The 19,622-nt window shown below is 36.8% G+C and overlaps 1 protein-coding gene across 1 annotated transcript in view; it reads left to right on the top strand.

The window, feature by feature from the left end:
• The window catches only part of PDE3A (phosphodiesterase 3A), a 406,437-nt gene that overhangs the window by 320,772 nt on the left and 66,043 nt on the right, over positions 1 to 19,622 (top strand). The window contains exons 3-4 of the mRNA XM_007946790.2: positions 13,119 to 13,376; positions 15,904 to 16,058. Of these exons, the coding sequence (XP_007944981.1) occupies positions 13,119 to 13,376; positions 15,904 to 16,058 (413 nt within the window). The remainder of the gene's footprint in view (positions 1 to 13,118; positions 13,377 to 15,903; positions 16,059 to 19,622) is intronic.

Below are 19,622 nucleotides of genomic sequence, written 5' to 3'. Positions count from 1 at the left end.
AGCCTTACGAAATTTACTTGTGTGAGCAGTGTCATGACCTGCTCATTACCTGAATGCCTCACATCTTTCCACCTACTATGTCTTTTCTGATTAGGAGAGAGCATGCATGCTAGCCTGGGAGACAAAGGCAACTAGCATTGCTTTCTCAGATATGGGTGTTTGCTAGAAAAAGCTATTAATAAGTTTATGATTTAGTTCCCAAATGATAAAGCAGCATTCTGTGATAATTGTTCATTTTGAAGATGTTAGGTGAATTTGCTAGTATCTAAAAATACTTAGAAAATATAAGCAGAGGGAGCGTTTTAACAAGTTTTCGTTTATTTTGATAGAGATTGCAAGGAGGTATATAAGGACATAGGCCGTGTAATACATCTCATTTGGTCACTTGCAATGCTCTTTGAATATCGAAAGGGAAGGAAGTTATGAATTCTAGTAAATACTTAAATTTGCTGTATCTTGTAGCTCAAATGGGGCCTACCAACAGAGATGTTGTTGGAAAGCAGTTTGATGAAGGGCCTTCTATGTTTTCCTCCTACTGTACATATATATTATCTTAAGGAGAAATCCAAATGTAAATTCATATTCCCTGCCAGAAAATTAAAATAAGCAAACATCTGCTTCCTTAGGATGGCATTTAGCCAAGGTTCAGCCTACAATGAGTTACTGCAAAATTTTCACATGATTTCATTTTTTAAGAATTTCCCAACCAACTTCAAGTCTAAAATTATAAATGGGTCCTATGAAAGTATAAACACATATGCAATTTTGCTGGCTCTGAGGTCAGAACCAGTAATAAAGCAAAGATCATTTTATCAAATCCAGCTCATCTTCTAAATCAATTTAGCAAGTTAAAGACCAAGATACCACTTCCTAGTATCGCAGACAACTTCCCAGGAAAAGATTTGGAGGGGTTGGGGCAGCAAACTCTACTAGAGGTGTAGGAGGACACAGCTTCCAAAAACCAATCGGGCATCTTTTTCCCAGCATCGAGGACCAAAGTTGGGTAAGAAAAGTCCCAGTGACTCTTTCCTTTTATGTGTCATCTCTTACACTGTTTATTCCTCTCTTATCCCAACTCCCTTTTCACCCTGAGAATGTTCTTCCCATGCTATGTTTGCCTCCCAGGGTGCCTCCCAGGATGACTAAATAGAAGAAAGCATGTGTGCAACAATGGAGCTAAGAGGCCTGCTTTCAGAATTCCTTTCACACAGTGTTATAAATCATACCAGTGCAGTCAACCATATTAACCAAAACCAGGACTTTTGTACAATTACTTTGTAAGGACCTGAAATTAATCTCAGAACTCTTATGAGTATATGGGAATGGAGAGTACAATCATTATGACTACATTTTACCCAGAATAAGACATAGAAGTATTTGGGTTTTTGTTCTTGTTGTTTAGTTTTGTTGGTAAGGAAATCACATCTCTATGCAGTCCTCATTTATAAAGAAATTACTGACCCAGTACAGGTAGGGGACGAACACCATGCACAATATGCTTCCTTTTGCATACACAATATTTTCCCATGGAATAATAACAGTGGTATGGTGGTCACTAATGATTATCAAACACATACTGTGGGCCAAGTACTCTATTGAGGCTCCTTATGTGCATAATCTTATATAATCGTCAATACTGTATATAACCCACAAAAACCAAACTCATTGCCATCAAGTGGATTCCAACTCATAGTGACCCCCATTGGGTTTCCTAGGTGGTAAATTTTTACGGAAGTAGATTGCCCCATCTTCCTTCCACGAAGTGGCCGGTGGGTTTGAACTGCTGACCTTCTGGTTAGCAGCTAAATGCCTTATTCGCTACACCACCAGAGCTCTTTCAATACTATATAGTAAAAAAAAAAAAAGAAAAAATTCAATGCCTTGGAGTCAGTTCCGACTCATGGTGACCCCTCCTTGGGTTTCTGAGGTGATACCTCTATGGAAGTAGATTGCCCGGTCTTCCTTCCGAGGAGTGACTGGTAGGTTTGAACTGCCAGCCTTCTGATTAGCAGTCAAATGCCTTGTTGTTGTTGTTGTTGTTATGTGCCGTTGAGTCGGCCCCGACTCATAGCGACCCCTCCTTGGGTTTCCGAGGCAGTATCACTACAGAAGTAGATTGCCCCATCTTCCTTCCGAGGAGTGGCTGGTGGGTTTGAACCGCCAGCCTTCTGGTTAGCAGTCAAGTGCCTTAGCCACTATGCTACCAGAGCTCCCAGTCAAATGCCTTAGGCACTATTATTACCTCTGTTTCAGAGATGAGAAAACAAGAGCGAAAGCAGTTAGTGAATTTCCCAAGATCCTAAAACTAATAAGCAGCAAATCTGAATTTTGAACCCTGACAATCTGACTCAAGATTCTGTATTTCTAAACACCCCATTTACTACCTCATGAAATAAATATTTGAAATTGATGAATGAATAAACCTACTCTCTTATATTCCAACCCTTTACAACTTTGCTTTCCAAATTCTTAAATATACAACCTTCCAAACAATATACGTGGTGAAAATGTGCACTTCTATCCTCATATACCCAGTGTGCTAATTCATAAATCAAACTTTTCTTTCTATCTCCTTTTCCAGGAATAATGGATATCATTGACATAACTATTACATCTCATCTCAAGTAAAAGCAAGTGTTAAGTTTAAAGGATTGTGGAACCCTCATGACACATAATTAGGACCAGTGGTTGGTCTGTTAATTTGAGAAGGTTTTATTGCAGAGAATCATAAAAATATGACAAATATTTTCCATACCTCCAATAATGTATTTTAACTTAACATATGTAAATATACAGGTTTTTGCACATCTTCTGCTGAGTTCCAAGAGTGTTTTTCTTTGTGTATGTATCCATGGTTTTAATTGGACTTCTCAGTTGTTGTTCTTACATATACCAAACCCATAGTATGTTGTTTATGATTGCCAGTTTTATTTTCTTTATGGTGGAAATTATTTAGGCACTTGGAAGCATTCAAAATTGAGACTCCTTCAAGTATGATATAATTTTCTGTTTAATTCCTACAACAGTATTCTCCCTACCTAATTCAATAGAAATTTATTTTAAGGCCTCACCTTTATGAAGCATTCATCTTAGTTTTTAAGGAAATAATTCTTTATTTATTTGCATATTGGTAATTTATTGATATAATACTAGCATATGTAAGGGAGTTTTGATGGTGTATTGGTTAAAGCTAACTCAAATGTTTGTAGTTTGAACGCAGCAGCTGCTCCATGGGAGAAAGATGACACAGTCTGCTTGTGAAAAGATTTACAGCCTTGGAAACTCTATGGGGCAGTTCTACTCTGTCCTATAGCATTACCACCAGTTGGAATCAACTGGATGGCAGTGGATTTGGTTTTTCAGGGGTGATTAACAAATACAAATACAAATACAAATGGCTTAAAGAGTGGAGCAAACACAACTGGCACTTGGCAAATGTACTGCAGAAGTGGAAGTAGAATGTGGAAGTTCTAGACAAAAGGCTGTTCCTCATGGGTGCTCAGTGTGCAGGAGGCATTTTACTATAGGGAGGAAAAAAAATTAGTGTCTCGGTAATCAGATGGAGATTGGATAAAATTCATAATAACAAGGACTTTTCTAAATCTACAAAATAAATTTTAAATCTTTTTAAATATATTTTTTTAACTTTTTATTTTGGTTTGGGTGAAATTTTACAAAGCAGAGTCATTTTACATTCAATAGTTCATATACACATTTTGTTTTGTGATACTAGTTACATTCCTCACTGTGTAATGTCTCATCTCCCACTTTGTCCGGATGGTTACCTTTTCCTGGTGCCCTTCTTTCCGATGCATTCCTGCCTCCCTACATTTCTCCCTGTACAGGCAGCGAGTACATCTCTTTGGTGTAGGTGTTTAGCTCATAGGCCTGTTGTTTGTCTGAGAGTTAAGCCATAAGAGTTCAATCCCAGGTTTAAAGAGTAACTTGGGGCTATAGTGTCAGCAGTTTCACAACTCTCTATCAGACCAGTAAGCCTGGTCATTTTCATAATTTTGAGTTTTGTTGCACATTTCATTCCCACTCTACACAGGATCTACAATTTTGACCCCTTTCCAAGTGGTTGGCATTGGTAGCTGGGCCCCATCTAGTTCTTCTTGTCATAGGGTCATATAGATTGGAGTTCTAATGGTCCATTAGTCCTTTGAACTAACTCTTTCCTTGCATCTTTGATTGTCTTCACTCCTCTTTGCTCCAGAAGAAAGACCAGTAGTTGCCACTTAGATGGCCACTTGCAAGCTTTTAAGACCCCGGTCACTACTCATCAAAGTAAGATGTAGAACAATATTTCTGTATATCATTTTGTGCCAGTTGAGCTTGATGCACCCCATGACCCTGATCTCCATCCTGCAGGCCCAGCAACCCATCCCTTAAGGTGCTTATTTGTGGCTCAGAAGTTATGCTAACTTTGCCTCCTTTTTTGTTTAAACTGCATATGGACATATTTATACTACATACAAATACATATGTAGGAGAATAATTTTTAATTGTTTTATGACTCCAAGAAGTAGTTTTAAAATAATTTTCTTCTTCCTTGTTTGATGTCTGTACACAAATGGATGTTATATACAGAAATGATTTAGACTGAGACGTGGAAGAGCTCTTAGATCTAGTGCTCTAGCTTTACAGGAGGAGAGCTTGAGTGCTCCAAAGGATATGGTATTGTCTGTAGGAAACCAGGGATTGGTTTTGGAGACTGTCACAATACTTGGGAAAATGAAGTAGTGCCTCAATTTGAGGCATAGAATATTTCAACTAAGTGTCCTAATGTGAGTACTTGAGCATTTGCACACTTATCTTTGAGTTTTGTGTAAATTTAGGAAGAGAGGCTTTTGTGCTGCTTCTAATTCTTTTCTTCCAATTGTTGTTGTTTTTATGTGCTCTAGAGTTGGTCAATTAATCTCCAAAGTAAATGACATATCAAATGATTTACTGAGTCAGAAGAGTTGGGAATTATTAACTTTTCTGCCTTTGCGTAGAGATATTTCCAACCTATTTCATTATCAATTTAACCTTTCCTTTAAAATGCGTAAGGAAAATAGCTGTAACTTGAATGTACTGGTGCCACCTCAAACCCAAGTAGCAATAATTGGACACATTATCTTTACCTCCCACCAGATAATCTTTCTAATCCTTTTTAAACAGGAAATTTCTGTTGTCACAACCATTGTCCAAATCCCTTTCTCATTTTTCTCTTGTCCATGTGGTCATGTCTTATTATTCTTAAGAATTTTTTTTTCTTCCAAAAGTCTCCAATTGTGAATAATATTAAGACATACTTCCATATACTCAGGTGTGTTACATAAAGATGTATCATTTCACTTTATATTATGTTAGTAATTTAATCACATGGACTGAATTACTAGAATTTTTTATAATTTGCAACATATAATAACTTAGAAACTAGGTGTCTTTCATTGGGTGCAAATTATTCTCGCTCCTCCTCCTTCTCACCCCCAGACAGTGAGAACTTTTTCCCTTTTCTCCCTTGTTTGCTTTAGGCTTTCCCAAATGTAAATGGCCACTGTGATTTACAAAATTTTAACACAGGGGTAGTGAATATTAATTTTCTAAAATTGAATTGATGTATACATCGTTTAGTCATAGAGCTATGTTTAGTGTTTATGATGTGTGTGTGTGTGTTTTAATTTCTTTGGAGATGAATAAAATGACTTGAAAGCAATCTAGACTACACTATAGCAAGGCCATGTATATTTGTGAATGTCTAAAGCCAGAATTAGGGAGTACCTGGGTAACATATATGGTTAAGAGCTCAGCTACTAACCAAAAGTTTAGTGGTTCAGACCCAGAAACAGCTTGGAAGACAGGCCTGGCAATCTACTTTGAAAAGTTGCAGCCATTGAAAACCCCATGTACTAGAGTGCTACTCTGAAACACATGGGGTCACGATGAGTTGGAATAACCAGACAGCAACCGGTTTGGTTTTTAAAGCCAGCATTAGAAAGAACCAGTGATGGTGAAGTAGATTAGATGGTGATAAAGAGGAGAAAAGATGTTTAAAATCTGAGTGCATTAAAATGTGCTGGATTTACCAAGAGAATCAGTTATTTTTGGTTTGATATATAAAACTGCACTTTCTTCCACTGTTTATTAGACTTAAATTCCAGATTGTCTATTTGGTTGTCATTTAAATAGTGTCTAGGGAATTATACACACATTTTCTTAAATGTTAAATATAAATATTTCTATTATAAGGAGGGCCTGTAAAGTAGAATGTTTTATATTGCTTGGTAACATTTTTTTGAAGGAAAAGATTTGTTTGGTCATCTACTCTGTAAAAAGACTCAACTGTGGTTTTGTGCTTAGTGTAGCTCATTACCGTACTTGAAGATGATTTCAGGCTGTTACTTTAAGACTTTCCTTTAAAGTGACTTTTGTATAAACTCAACCTTTGGTATTTATTGTAACTATCTAACACTTCACCAGTTACATGAAATATTTCTCTGAGTATCATTTGGAATACCAAAAAATTTAAGTATATTATTTTTAAGGAAAGCTGTGTACAACTCACTCTCTATGGGAGTCACTCAGTGGTTTCCTATATTGTATTAAATAATGAGAAAACTCTATCATCAACCACAGTCCCTCTTCCCTAAAATTCCCTAACAGTGACTCTCTGAACATGCCTGCCTTTATAGTTTGCCTGCTGTTTGTTGAAATAGCAGCCAGTCTATCTTTCAGTCTTTCAGCATTTCATGTATGGTTAGTCTTGGCAAGTTCATGGAATACAAATCTGATTGTTGGTTTTTGATTCCATGCCTCATTGAAGCCTTTAGTTATTTGATCATAAAGGTGGTGATAACAGTGAGTTTGGTTTGGGTTTTAGAATGCATCTTTTAATGGTTGTACAATTATGTTATTCAATCAGAAAACCAGTAAAGCAAAGACCTGACTTAATAATAGCAGAGAACTTTTTCAGCATAAAAGTGTTACCTTTGGTTTCTTAGCCAATTTCAGTACAGGTAATTTGCTTCTTCCTGGCTTAAATATTGCTTTTATTTTCACTTGAAGATCATGCTTTGAAAAAGCTGTAGCATATGTATTGAAATGTGTGTTGGGCTTATATTTTAAACTTGTATGTAAAAACTAACATTGACTCATAAGGATGGTGTTTTAAGTTCTAATTATAGTTTAAAGTTTCATTTTTAAAAGACTCATTTTTTTTTTTTTTATCTGAGTATATAAATAGTTGGGAGCTCTGGTAGCATAGTGGCTAAGGCACTTGACTGCTAACCAGAAGGCTGGTGGTTCAAACCCACCGGCCACTCCTCAGAAGGAAGATGGGGCAATCTACTTCCATAGTGATACTGCCTTGGAAACCCAAGGAGGGGTCACTATGAGTTGGGTCTGACTCAATGGCACATAACAACAACAACAACAACATATAAATAGTATACCTGTTGCTTAATAAAGGAAAGAAAATATATTATAAAATAGACTTACAACATTAGAGAGTTACAAAAAAAAAAAAAAAACCTGGCCTCTCACCTATAATGTATTATAAAATTATAACCCTAATTATTACTCTAATTGTCAATGGACATGTTCTACTTTATCCTTGCATTTATAGATTTTATGTACTTGGAAAACATCTTTAATTATTAATTATTAAAGCATAAAATGTTAACTTCCTTGTCAGGGAATTTTAAAGTTATATGTTCTGAAAACAGTTTGACTTAAAATTTCAAATTTTTATGGAAACATTGCAGTATCATGTTAGTTTATATTTATTAGAATACCATGGCTAGGAATAAACATTACCATTTCAGAGACTCATAATAGGTGATTTTCAGAAGCATGGTGTGATTAGAGAAACACTTGAAAATATGTGTGTTTTCAAAAGAAAGTCTTAACCTAATTCAGTGGCATTTTCATGAACATTGTTAAAAATGAATAGTGTAGTATGTAAATAAAATATGCATAATTATATACCTAAAATTGTGAATATTGCACTTAAATTTTCATGTCACTTCATACTGAATATTTAGGCCTACAAATAGAGGGAAAACATAGGCATAATGATGAAATAATGATTAATAATTTACAGATCTATTTAGGAGCATAAGATAAGAAGTTTGTTCTTTATTTCAGCATTCTGATTTAGCACTTGAGCTATGGAGTTAGTGTCTTTATACCCTGGTGTTTCTTCTTTTCAGTATCTGGTTTTGGCAACTTATTTGTGACCAATAAAATGAAGTTAATAATAGTACCTACTTTGTAGATTTGTGCTTAGTAAATATTAAGTGCCATCATTATTAATATGGTTATTTCTGTTATTCATGAGCCCTGGTAGCTCATGAATAAGCTCTCAGCTGATAACTGAGATTGGTGGTCGGAACGCACTAGCCACTCTATGGAAGAGAGATGAGACAGTCTGCTTCCATACATATTTATAGCCTTGGAAACTCTTATGGGACAGTTCTACTCTGTCCTGTATGGTTGCTGGAAGTTAGAATTAACTTGACCATAATGTTTTTGTCTTTTTTAAAATTGTTATTCTAATGGTAAAAATACATAACTGTTCTATGTGATCCCTTTACAGAATAATTTATCTATCATTTATATTTATTGTAAAGGAGCTCTAGTAGTATAGTGATTAAGGCATTTTGCTACTAACCAGAAGGTCAGTGGTTCAACCCCACTGGCTGCTCTGCAGAAGAAAGATGAATCAGTCTGCTTCCACAAAGATTTACAGCCCTGGAAACCTAATGGGGTTACTATGAGTCAGAATCAACTCAACGGCTGTGAGTTTGGTTTGATTTTTTTTTTGTATATTTATTGTAAGACTAGATATCATCATAGATAGTAGGTGCTGTTTCATAATTATCATAGTTTTCTGTTTACAGATATATATTCACTTTTTCTATGGCATATGTTTTCCCCCACTAATCAGTATTCCAAGGAACTCTGGTGGCACACTGGTTAAGCACTTGACTATTAACTGAAAAATCAGCTGTTTGAACCTACCAGCTGCTCTGCAGAAGAAAGATGTGGCAGTCTACTTCCATAAAGATTTACATCATGGAAAACCCAATGGGGCAATTCTGCTCTGTCCCATAGGCTTGCTATGAATTGGAATTGCATTGCTCAATGACAATGGATTTTTGATAATCAATATTCCATGATCATTTTTCCAAGTACTCATTTTTAGTTCTACCCTGTATCTATAAAGAAGTGCATAATGCTTTATAATGCAGTTATATTGTTGTTGTTGTTGTTATGTGCCATGGAGTCAGACCTGACTCATAGTGACCCCTCCTTGGGTTTCCAAGGCAATATCACTAGGGAAGTAGATTGCCTAACCTTCCTTCCGAGGAGTGGCTGGTGGGTTTGAACTGCCAGCATTCTGGTCAGCAGTCAAGTGCCTTAGGCACTACACTACAAAAAACAAAAAAAAATTCTCTATTGATATGCATTTAGTGGTTATGTATTTTTTTGTTTTTGTTATCAGAGGACTGTTGTACCATCTGTGTCTCTGTCTTCATATTTTTGCATATTTATAGAAATAATTATTTAGGCTCTATGCCTAAATTGTTTTGCTGGATTGTAAGCTAGATATAAGGAGCACTGGTGGTGTAGTGTCTAAGGCATTTGACTGCTAACCAGAAGGTTGGCGGGTCAAACCCACCAGCCATTCTGTGGAAGGAAGACTGGGCAATCTACTTCCATAAAGATTTACAACCTCTCAAACCCACAGGAGGTCACTACGAGTCAGAATCAACTCAATGGCAGTGAGGGTTTTTTTTTTTTTTTGGGGGGGGGGGGATGCTATATATATTTATAAAACAAATTGATGACTAAACAAAATTTCTTCCAAAAGTACTGGATAACTCACCGTTGAAGTAATTGCCCATGTCTTCACACAATCGTTAATACTTGGTGCTGTCAATGCTTTATTATTTTGTCAGTTTGTTAAGTTATGAGATGTTTTTATTAATTTGTATTTTAAGTATTAGGGAGGCAAGCAGGTTTTAAATATATTGGATGTTTTTAAATATATTTTCAAAATATATTTTTAAATATATTTACATTTTCTTTGGATTATCTATTCATTATCCAGTTTTATCTTTTACTTATTTATTTAGAAGCTCTTTATTTGGTTATGTTTTATATTTTTCACATGGCAAATATTTTCTCACAGACAATTTTTCTTTTAAATTTGTTTAGATGTCTTTTTTCATATAGAAGTTTACATTTTTATTTAGTCAACTCTGTCAGAATTTTCCTTGGTGTTTTATGAATTCATGTTATTTTTCAAACATCTTTCTATTTCTGTGATTACAAAATAGTCCCCTATATTTTCTTTTTATGATTTTATAAATTGAAATTATTAATCTCGTTGGAGTTTATTTTCATATCTGCTGTGAGAGAGTGATTACCTTTCATTTTCTATGAAGTAGTCAGCCAAACTTCCTAATAGCCCCTTACTTGAAAATTCTAGAACTATTGTTAGTGGTATCATTATCATTAAAGAACTCTGGTGGCATAGTGGTTAAAACATTGGTCTGCTAACCAAAAGATTGGTGGTTTGAAATCACCAGCTGCTCCTCAGGAGAAAAATGAGGCAGTCTGCTTCTGTAAAGACTGACAACCTTGGAAATCCTATTGAGCAGTTCCATCTGTCCTAAAAAGTCACTATGAGTCAGAATCTACTTGATGGCAATGGATTTGGGTTTTTGGTTTCTTTATCATTATCATTATTATTATTGTTGTCATCATAATTGCCAGCACAATATTAAACACTTTACATAGATCATCTCTTTAATTCTTATAATTATCTTCTAAGGTGGTGGTATTATTGTTGTTGTTATGTGCCATCAAGTCGGACCCGACTCATAGCGACCCCTCCTTGGGTTTCCGAGGTAGGATCACCTTCCTTTGGAGGAGTGGCTGGTGGGTTTGAACTACGAGCCTTCTGGTTAGCAGTCAAGTACCTTAGGCACCTAGCACAGATAATTTAATGACTTGCCAAACATCATGTTTCTAGAAAATGGTAGAGTAGGAATTCAGAATTTGGATCTATGAATTCTCAAATCTGCACTACCAATCACAAACTGGATTACATAATTTAAATTTAATGTGGGTAATACGTGGGTTCCCTGTGTCTCAACTATGACAATATTCCAGTATTAACAGAATGAAAATTAGAACTGAGATTTCTATCCTTATCAACCACATGAAAATGGGCAATTAGTGAATTTAAACTAGTAATTTAAATTCATTTTATGTCTCTAGTGGGAGCTCTGGTAGCATAGTGCCTAAGGCACTTGACTGCTAACCAGAAGGCTGGTGGTTCAAACCCACCAGCCACTCCTCGGAAGGAAGGTTGTGATACTGCCTCGGAAACCCAAGGAAGGGTCGCTATGAGTCAGATCTGACTTGATGGCAGTGAGTTTTTAGTATGTTTCTAATGTTAGTTGAATAAATACAAATACAGTGTTCAAGTATTATTTTTCCTGTTGTTGTTAGGTGCTGTTGAGTCAGTTCAACTCATAGTAACCTTATGTATAATAGAATGAAACATTGCCCAGTCCTGTGCCATCCTCATAATCACTGCTATGCCTGAATCCATTGTTGCAACCACTGTTTCAGTCCATCTCATTAAGTATCTTCCTCTTTTTCACTGACCCTCTACTTTACCAACCATGATATCATTCCCTCCTGATAACTTGACCAAAGTACAAAATGTGAAGTTTTGCTATTCTCGTTGCTAAGTGGCATTCTGGCTGTATTTCAGCTGGGGGAGAATTGCTTATTCTTCTGGCAGTCCATGATCTATCCAATATTCTTCACCAACACCATAATGCAAATGCATCAATTCTTATTCTTCTTTATTCATTGTCCAACTTTCACATGCATATGAGGCCATTGAAAATACCATGGCTTAGGTCAGGTGTACCTTAGTCTTCAAAATGACATCTTTGCTCTTTAACACTTTAAAGAGGTCTTTTGCAGCAGGTGTTTCCAATGTGTCATTCCCATGAGCTGCTGCTTCCATAGGCTTCGGTTGAGAATCCAAGTAAGATGAAATCCATGACAGCTTTATTCTTTTCTCCATTTATTATGATGTTGCTTATTGATCCAGTTGTGAGGATTTTTGTTTTCTTTATGTTGAGGTGTAATCCATGCTAAAGGTTATAGTCTTTGATCTTCTTCAGTAAGTGCTTCATGTCCTCTTCACTTTCAGCAAGCAAAGTTGTGTCATCTAATCTTCACAGACCATGAATTGGAGTCTTCCTCCAATTCCGGTACCTCCTTCTTCTTCATATAGTCCACCCTCTTGGATTGTTTGCTCAGCATACAAGTGAAATGATACCACCCTGATGAACATCTTTCCTGATTTTATACAATGCAGTATCCCTTTCTTCTGTTTGAATGACTGCCTCTTGATTATTCCTCATGAACATTATTAAGTGTTCTGAAATTCCCACTCTTCACAATGTTATCCATAATTTGTTATGAACCACATAGTCAAATGCCTTTGCATAGTCAATAAAACACAAGTAAACATTCTTCTTGTATTCTCTGCCTCCAACCAAGACCCTTCTGACAACAGTGATAACTCTTGTTCCACATCCTTTTTGAATCTTGTTTGACTTTCTATGTACTGCTGTAACTGTTTTTGAATTTTTTTCAGCAAAATTTTACTTGCATGTGATATTAATGATATTGTTCGATAATTTCCTCATTCTGTTAGATCAGTTTTCTTTGGAATGAGCACAAATATGAAGTTCTTTCAGTCAGATTGCTAGGCCTGTCTTCTGATGTGTTGCTGGGTGGTTTGAACCACCATACTTTGGCCAGTTCAGTGCTTAACAATTTGTGCCACCTAGTGTTTGTCTTTTTAATCTTTTCAAATATGCTGTACCTCTTCCCAATCTCTAGCATTAAAAACGTGCCATAAGTACTTCAGCGTGAATACTGTTACCTAGAAACTTGGCAAATTTTGAGACATAAATGTACTTTGAATTTAGTTTAACTGTACTGAAATGCTAAAGATTCTACTCAGTTAATTTTTCAGCAAAAAAGTCTAATGTAATTCTTTTTCTAACCTGCCTTTTCTTTGTTTGGTGTCTCAGTCTTCAGGAACCAGTATTATTGTGGATATTGCTGTGATGGGTGAGGCCCATGGCCTCATTACTGACCTTCTGGCAGATCCTTCTCTGCCACCGAATGTCTGCACATCTTTGAGGGCAGTGAGCAACCTACTTAGCACACAGCTCACCTTCCAAGCCCTTCACAAGCCCCGAGTTAATCCCATCATTTCCTTCAGTGAGAACTATACCTGTTCTGATTCTGAAGAAAGCTCTGAAAAAGACAAGCTGGCTATTCCCAAGGTAAGTATTAATGACATATTCCTTAAAGGGTTAAACTTTTTCTTTTAATTGTCTTCCAGCTCTTCTTCTCATCACCTCAAACCTATTTATATATTCATATCAATTACTCAGTGAAGATGTGTTGATCACAGTGACAAAAGGAATAAAAATTGAATCAACTACTTTGCCCTTATACTTGATCACTTTCTATAAAAAGAGGTCCCTATTATCTGAGAAGCTCTGGTGGCGTACTGCCTAAGGCATTTGACTGCTAACCACGAGGCTGGCAGTTCAAACCCACCAGCCACTCCTTGGGATGAAAACTGGGTAATCTACTTCCATAGAGATACCACATCAGAAACCCAAGGAATGGGCCATTATGAGTTGGAGCTGACTCAATGGCAGTGAGTTTGTTTTTTCTTTTCTTTTTCGTTTTATTATCTGTTTTATCCAAACTGTTCAAGAAATTTTTACTGAGGTCCTTATAAGTGTCAGGCCTTGTTCTCAGTTCTAAAGATATAGTAGTGAAAAGTATGCTACAAACACACACACACAAAATAAAAATAAACACCACCCTGTTCCCATTTTAGGGTGGTTTCTGTTTCCACTGACTTCTATAACTCAAGGTTCCTTTGCTCATTGATTTCTTAGTATGATATACTTCATCACACACTCATGTATTTTCCTAACTAGTTTTTTAATTATTACAGATTTTGTTGATTTTTGCTGTTGAAAGTGAAAGATGGCCTTAATGATTTGTAAAATTTCTTCTTTTTACACATAAGATATAAAAGTTTTACAAAACTAAATTGTGGGCTCAAATTGTCTAGTGGTAGATCTGGGCACAGACATCTGTACCCAGTTCAGACTTCATTTAATTAGCTAAAAACAAATTATGTTAATTTTTTTTTAATTAGAATTCAACTAGTCTCTGATGCATCCAGTATTCTTATTTATTTAGTAGACAAGCCATTGTCTTCTTAACCTGGTAGTCAGTCAGTAACATCATGGCTCCTGCTATTGGTGAGCCTCTTGACCCAGGAATGTGATCCTAACAGCACTCTTGGTTAGTTATTTACATTGCTCCTTTCCAGCAACAACTTCTCTGAAAAAGTTATACCTAATCATGATATGACAGTAAGAAATGGAGAGAGTGACTAAGTAATTACTCTGAGTCTCAAAATAGATGGGATTTTGGTAACTAATTCAAGGCAGGAATGCTGGTATTTTCCAGTGCTTGACCACTTCTCTTCCAGCTGAGTTACTGTCTAAGATGCATATTCTGATACTTAAAAGATACAGGAGCTTATTTAAAATCAGGCCTATTTTTGAATCACAAGATAGCATATAACTTTACTTCTCAAAATTTTTGCCATCTTCTGAAGAGGAAAATGTGTCTTTGAAAATTAACGGTGTAGGTCATCTACTGGGAATAACTAGCCACAAATAAAAGTAGGTTGAGGATCTGGTAGAGTAGTGCCTAGGGCATTTGACTGCTAACCAGAAGGCTGGTGATTCAAACCCACCAGCCACTCCTCGGAAGGAAGGTTGGGCAATCTACTTCCATAGTGATACCTCCTCAGAAAAGTGAGGAGGAGTTGCTGTGAGTTGGATCTGACTCAACGGCAGTGAGTTGAGGGTCTAACCATTATGACTATTGCTGGTGTGGTTTTAGGATAATACCCTCACTTTAATTTTTAAGATTAAGACCCACTTTAGAGTAGTACTATTGCTCAACCTTTGGAGTCCAGAATCTTATTTCATTGCTGATGATACCACAGATCCTACTGAACATATGGTAGAAGAAGTAATATAAAAAGAAGGGAGAGCAGATAAGCCTTCCAGGTCTTGTTGTAAGTAGAACTGATACTGATTATATTACCCATATCCCTGGCATCAAAGTCACATTCACTACAAGAAAGGTGGGGCATTTTGTAAGTGTCATATCCTACACTTAGCTCCTATTATTTGTAAATCAAGATAATTAAAATAAATAAATATTTAGGTGTATTGTCTATTATACAAATAATATAAATTTATCAAACCCCCAAACAAGTGACTTTAGAGGAAAAAACTTCTGTATATAATACTTAGCATAACATATGTGCTGTTGTTGTTTTGTGCCGTCGAGTCGGATCTGACTCATAGTGACCCTTTCTTGGGTTTCTGAGGTGGTATCGCTAGGGAAGTAGATTGCCAACCTTCCTTCCAAGAATATATGTGCATAGGTATGTAAATCCTGTTGAATTGATATGACTATAAAATTATACTGGAGGTAATTGACACTCCAATAATCCCGTATTTGTATAAGCATCGATACAGAGACTACACCATATTGATTGTTTGTTTGTTTTTAATAATCATTCATTTTTTTCCAAAGAGTCTTTTATTGACTTTCTGAGTACCCAAATCTTAGATTGGTAATACTCAACCACCATAGCTTAATAAATTCACTTATAATTAAAAATTTGGTTCCTTCCATTGTATCACCTATAAGTTAGTGATATAAAATATGACTGATAATAAAATCAACACTTCTTCCTCCTAGCGCCTGAGAAGGAGTTTGCCCCCAGGATTGCTGAGACGAGTTTCATCTACTTGGACAACCACAACCTCAGCCACAGGTCTACCCACCTTAGAACCTGCCCCAGTTCGGAGGGACCGTAGTGCCAGCATCAAACTGCATGAAGCACCTTTATCCAGGTTAGACAATGATCCCATTGATTTCATGTCTCTTAGAAAAGTTATTTAGCAAAAAGGACTTATAAGTCACAGGGAAAGAATATGACGAGTTAGTTAGAGGTCAAGTTTAGGAATGGAGAGGTGTATCATTTAAATGGAGAGCTCTGGTAACTTAGTGCCTAAGGCACTTGACTGCTAACCAGAAGGCTGGCGGTTCAAACCCACCAGCCTCTCCTCAGAAGGAAGATAAGGCAAACTACATCCATAGTGATACTGCCTCAGAAACCCAAGGAGGGGTCTCTATGAGTCAGGTCTGACTCAACGGCGCCTAACAACAACAACAATCATTTAAATGTACAGTGGTATAGGGATTAATATCATAATTAGACTTAAATTCTGTTGTATGGCCCTGAGTGTAAGTGGAGAGTGACTTGAGGTGATTCCTTCCAGTGTGACTTTGGATGAGGAACATCGAGTCAACAATAAAGACAGGCTAGATTTTTACCTAGATTACACAACTAAGACCTTTAAATCAAAGGCATCCAAACTGACACTTAAAATTGACTTAGATTCCCCCAGCTCACAAGAGCAACTGCCCTAGCATTATCCCAAAGGCAAAAATGCAGATCAAAAAGTAAAGTATCATCCTGAAATCATCTACCAAAAACCAAACCCACTGCCATCTAGTCAATTCTACTCCTAGTGACCCCCATGGGGTTTCTGAGGCAATAAGTCTTTTTTTTTTTTTTTTTAAATTAATTTTTATTGCAATTTGGGTGAACGTTTACAGAGCAAACTCGCTTTCCATATAGTAGCTCATATATACTTTTTCTCATGGCAGTGACTACAATTTCCCATAATCCAACAGTCCCCTCCCATTTCCTCCCTGTGTTAGGCTGGGTTCTCTAGAGAAGCAAAACTAGTAAAGCTTATATATACATATAGAGAAAGAGAATTTTATCTTAGGAAAATGGCTCACACACTTATAGAAGTTGGCAAGTACCAACTTCTTGGATCAAATGTCAAGCTGGAGGCTTTTCCCAACTCATGCAGCTGCAGGGGCTGATGAGCTCAAGGTCATCAGGCAGTATACCAGCTGTTGACTGCAACAAATGACGAATCCAAGATCTCCAGGCCAAATGGTGGATTGTTCATTCACAGACAGTTGTAGGCAGTACAACAAGATCCCGATCCACAGAAGAGAATTTCTTTTCTCAGGATGTCCATAAATATATTGGAAGCAAGCTGCACCTCTAGGAAAACTCCCTTTCAACAGCTTGGCTGCTCAAAACATGTACGTCCAATCCCATCATGGGAATAACCCACATCACAAGTGCTTAAACCACACAGAAATGTTGGCCAGCCAAGTTGACACACAGCTCCAACTATCACACTCCCTAAAGTTGCCTCTTCCCTATGTCCTTCCCTCCATGCACTCCTGCCCCATGAGCTGTCTCCCTGTGCATACACAGCCCATCTATTCCCCCATGATTGTTCTTTCCAAGGAGTGTATCTACCTAATGTTCAGCTCATGTGCCTGTCTTTTGTTTGGCTGGAAGCCATAGGAGTGGGTTCAATTCCAGACCTGAAGGGCAGCTAGAGGCCATAGTCTCAGTGGTTCCATAAGGCTCTATCAGATCAGCAAATCTAGTCCTTTTTTTTTTTAATGATTTTGAGTTTTGTTCCACATTGTTCTCCCACTCTATCCAGGATCTTCTACACAGATCCCCCTCCAAGTGGCTAACGGTCCGAGGCAATAAATCTTTACTGAAGTAGATAGCCCTGTCTTCCCTCCCGGAGTGGTTGGTAGATTTGAACCACTAACCTTATGATTAACATTCAAATGCCTTAGGAACTGTGCATTATGAGAATATTTCTGTATTCTAGTTTTGAAACATGTATCAGTTTCATTGATGATCTAATGGCTGAAAAATATTCACATTTTTGGGAGGAAACAAAGGTGCTCTGGTGATGTGGCAGTTAAAGCATTTGGCTGCTAACCAAAGGGTCAGTGGTTCAAATCCACCATCTACTCTGTGGAATAAAGATGAGACAGTCTGTTTCCATAAAGATTTACAGCTTTGGAAATCCTGCAGGCAGTTCTACTCTGTCCTGTAGGGTTCTAGGAATCAGAATTGACTTGATGGCAGTGGGTTGGTTTGTGTTGGGAGGTATATCACATGATGGCAAGATCAGAAGTGATTTTCTCCTGATCAGAAAAACAAAAACAAAACAAAAAATAAAAACTCACTGCTATCAAATCAGGTCAACTTATAGTAACCCCTCCTTGGGTTTATAAGGTGGTATCTCTATGGAGATAGATTGCCCCATCTTCCTTCCAAGGAGTGACAAGTGGGTTTGAGCCACCAGCCTTCTGGTTAGCAGTCAAATGCCGTAGGCACTATGCCACAAGAGCTCCCCTCTATAAATAAAGCACCATTCTGAGATTGGCAGAGAAATGGAAATCTTTCAAAGCATAAGGCTGCTAATTTGTTATGCTTCCTTAATTAAAAATATGTTTAAATTGGTTTCTTCCACATTGATGTTCATTGTCTAATTAACTTGTAGAGAGTCAGATACAAACAGAATGATTTTTGTAATTATACTCCATTTTATTACCTGCATGTTTGTAACACTTCTAAACACCAAGTGGAAGGATTTTACACAATCTGTTTCATAAACATGTTCTAAAGTTTAAGATTACATCATTGGTGATATTTTCCTGGAAAATATTTTCCATTGTCAATTTTCATAGCAGTAAATACTGGTATATAGTGGCTAATAGTGTTATTGTTAAATATGTGTTGCTTAAGAACATGAATTATATTCTTAATGTATAGTGTTTGTCAAGCTGCTTATTTTACTAACACAACTTACTACATTTCCGGTTATTGTATAGTTAATGCTCCATGGTTTTCTTTCTATAGTATGACTCTATCAACAGTCTGTTCCACTGTTGTCAACTGTCTTCTTCATTTGTTGCTTCTGGTGAAATCTCATGTTCTCTTGCTCCTCTTTTTATATTGGGGCCTAAAATTGACATCATGAAGAGGAACAGGGTTATAAGAACTTTTATGAACTTAACCTCCAAGGATCCTGTCATTCTGCTTATGATATACATTCAAAAGAGATGAGGGATAGTATGTGTTCTCACTCAATATATTGTCCTTATACATCGGTAGATATCATTCCTGTCTATACTTTTTTTCCTGCTATCTAACTTACTATCCCTTAATTTCACTGTTTTATAAAAAGTCCTGATATAAAATCTGAGAGTGGTACAACTTTTTCACCATTGCCAAGAAATGAAATTCTTTCTGAACAGAATTTGAACCTCATAAGGGAAAACCATACCTCTGGTAGCATAGTGCCTAAGGCACTTGACTACTAACCAGAAGGCTGGTGGTTCAAACCCACCAGCCACTCCTTGGAAGGAAGATGGGGCAATCTACTTTCGTAGTGATACTGACTCGGAAACCCAAGGAGGGGTCGCTATGAGTCGGGTCAGACTCAACGGCAAATAACAACAACAACAAAAGGGAAAACCATATATAAGTAAATGGTGATAGTTTATAGTGTAGTGTA

This window comes from Orycteropus afer, unplaced genomic scaffold (assembly GCF_000298275.1).
Source record: "Orycteropus afer afer isolate SDZICR_OR568_19922 unplaced genomic scaffold, OryAfe1.0 scaffold00171, whole genome shotgun sequence".
Lineage (NCBI taxonomy): Eukaryota > Metazoa > Chordata > Mammalia > Tubulidentata > Orycteropodidae > Orycteropus > Orycteropus afer.
The sequence above is the reverse complement of the archived record's forward strand: the minus strand, read 5'-3'. Positions and strand labels throughout refer to the sequence as shown.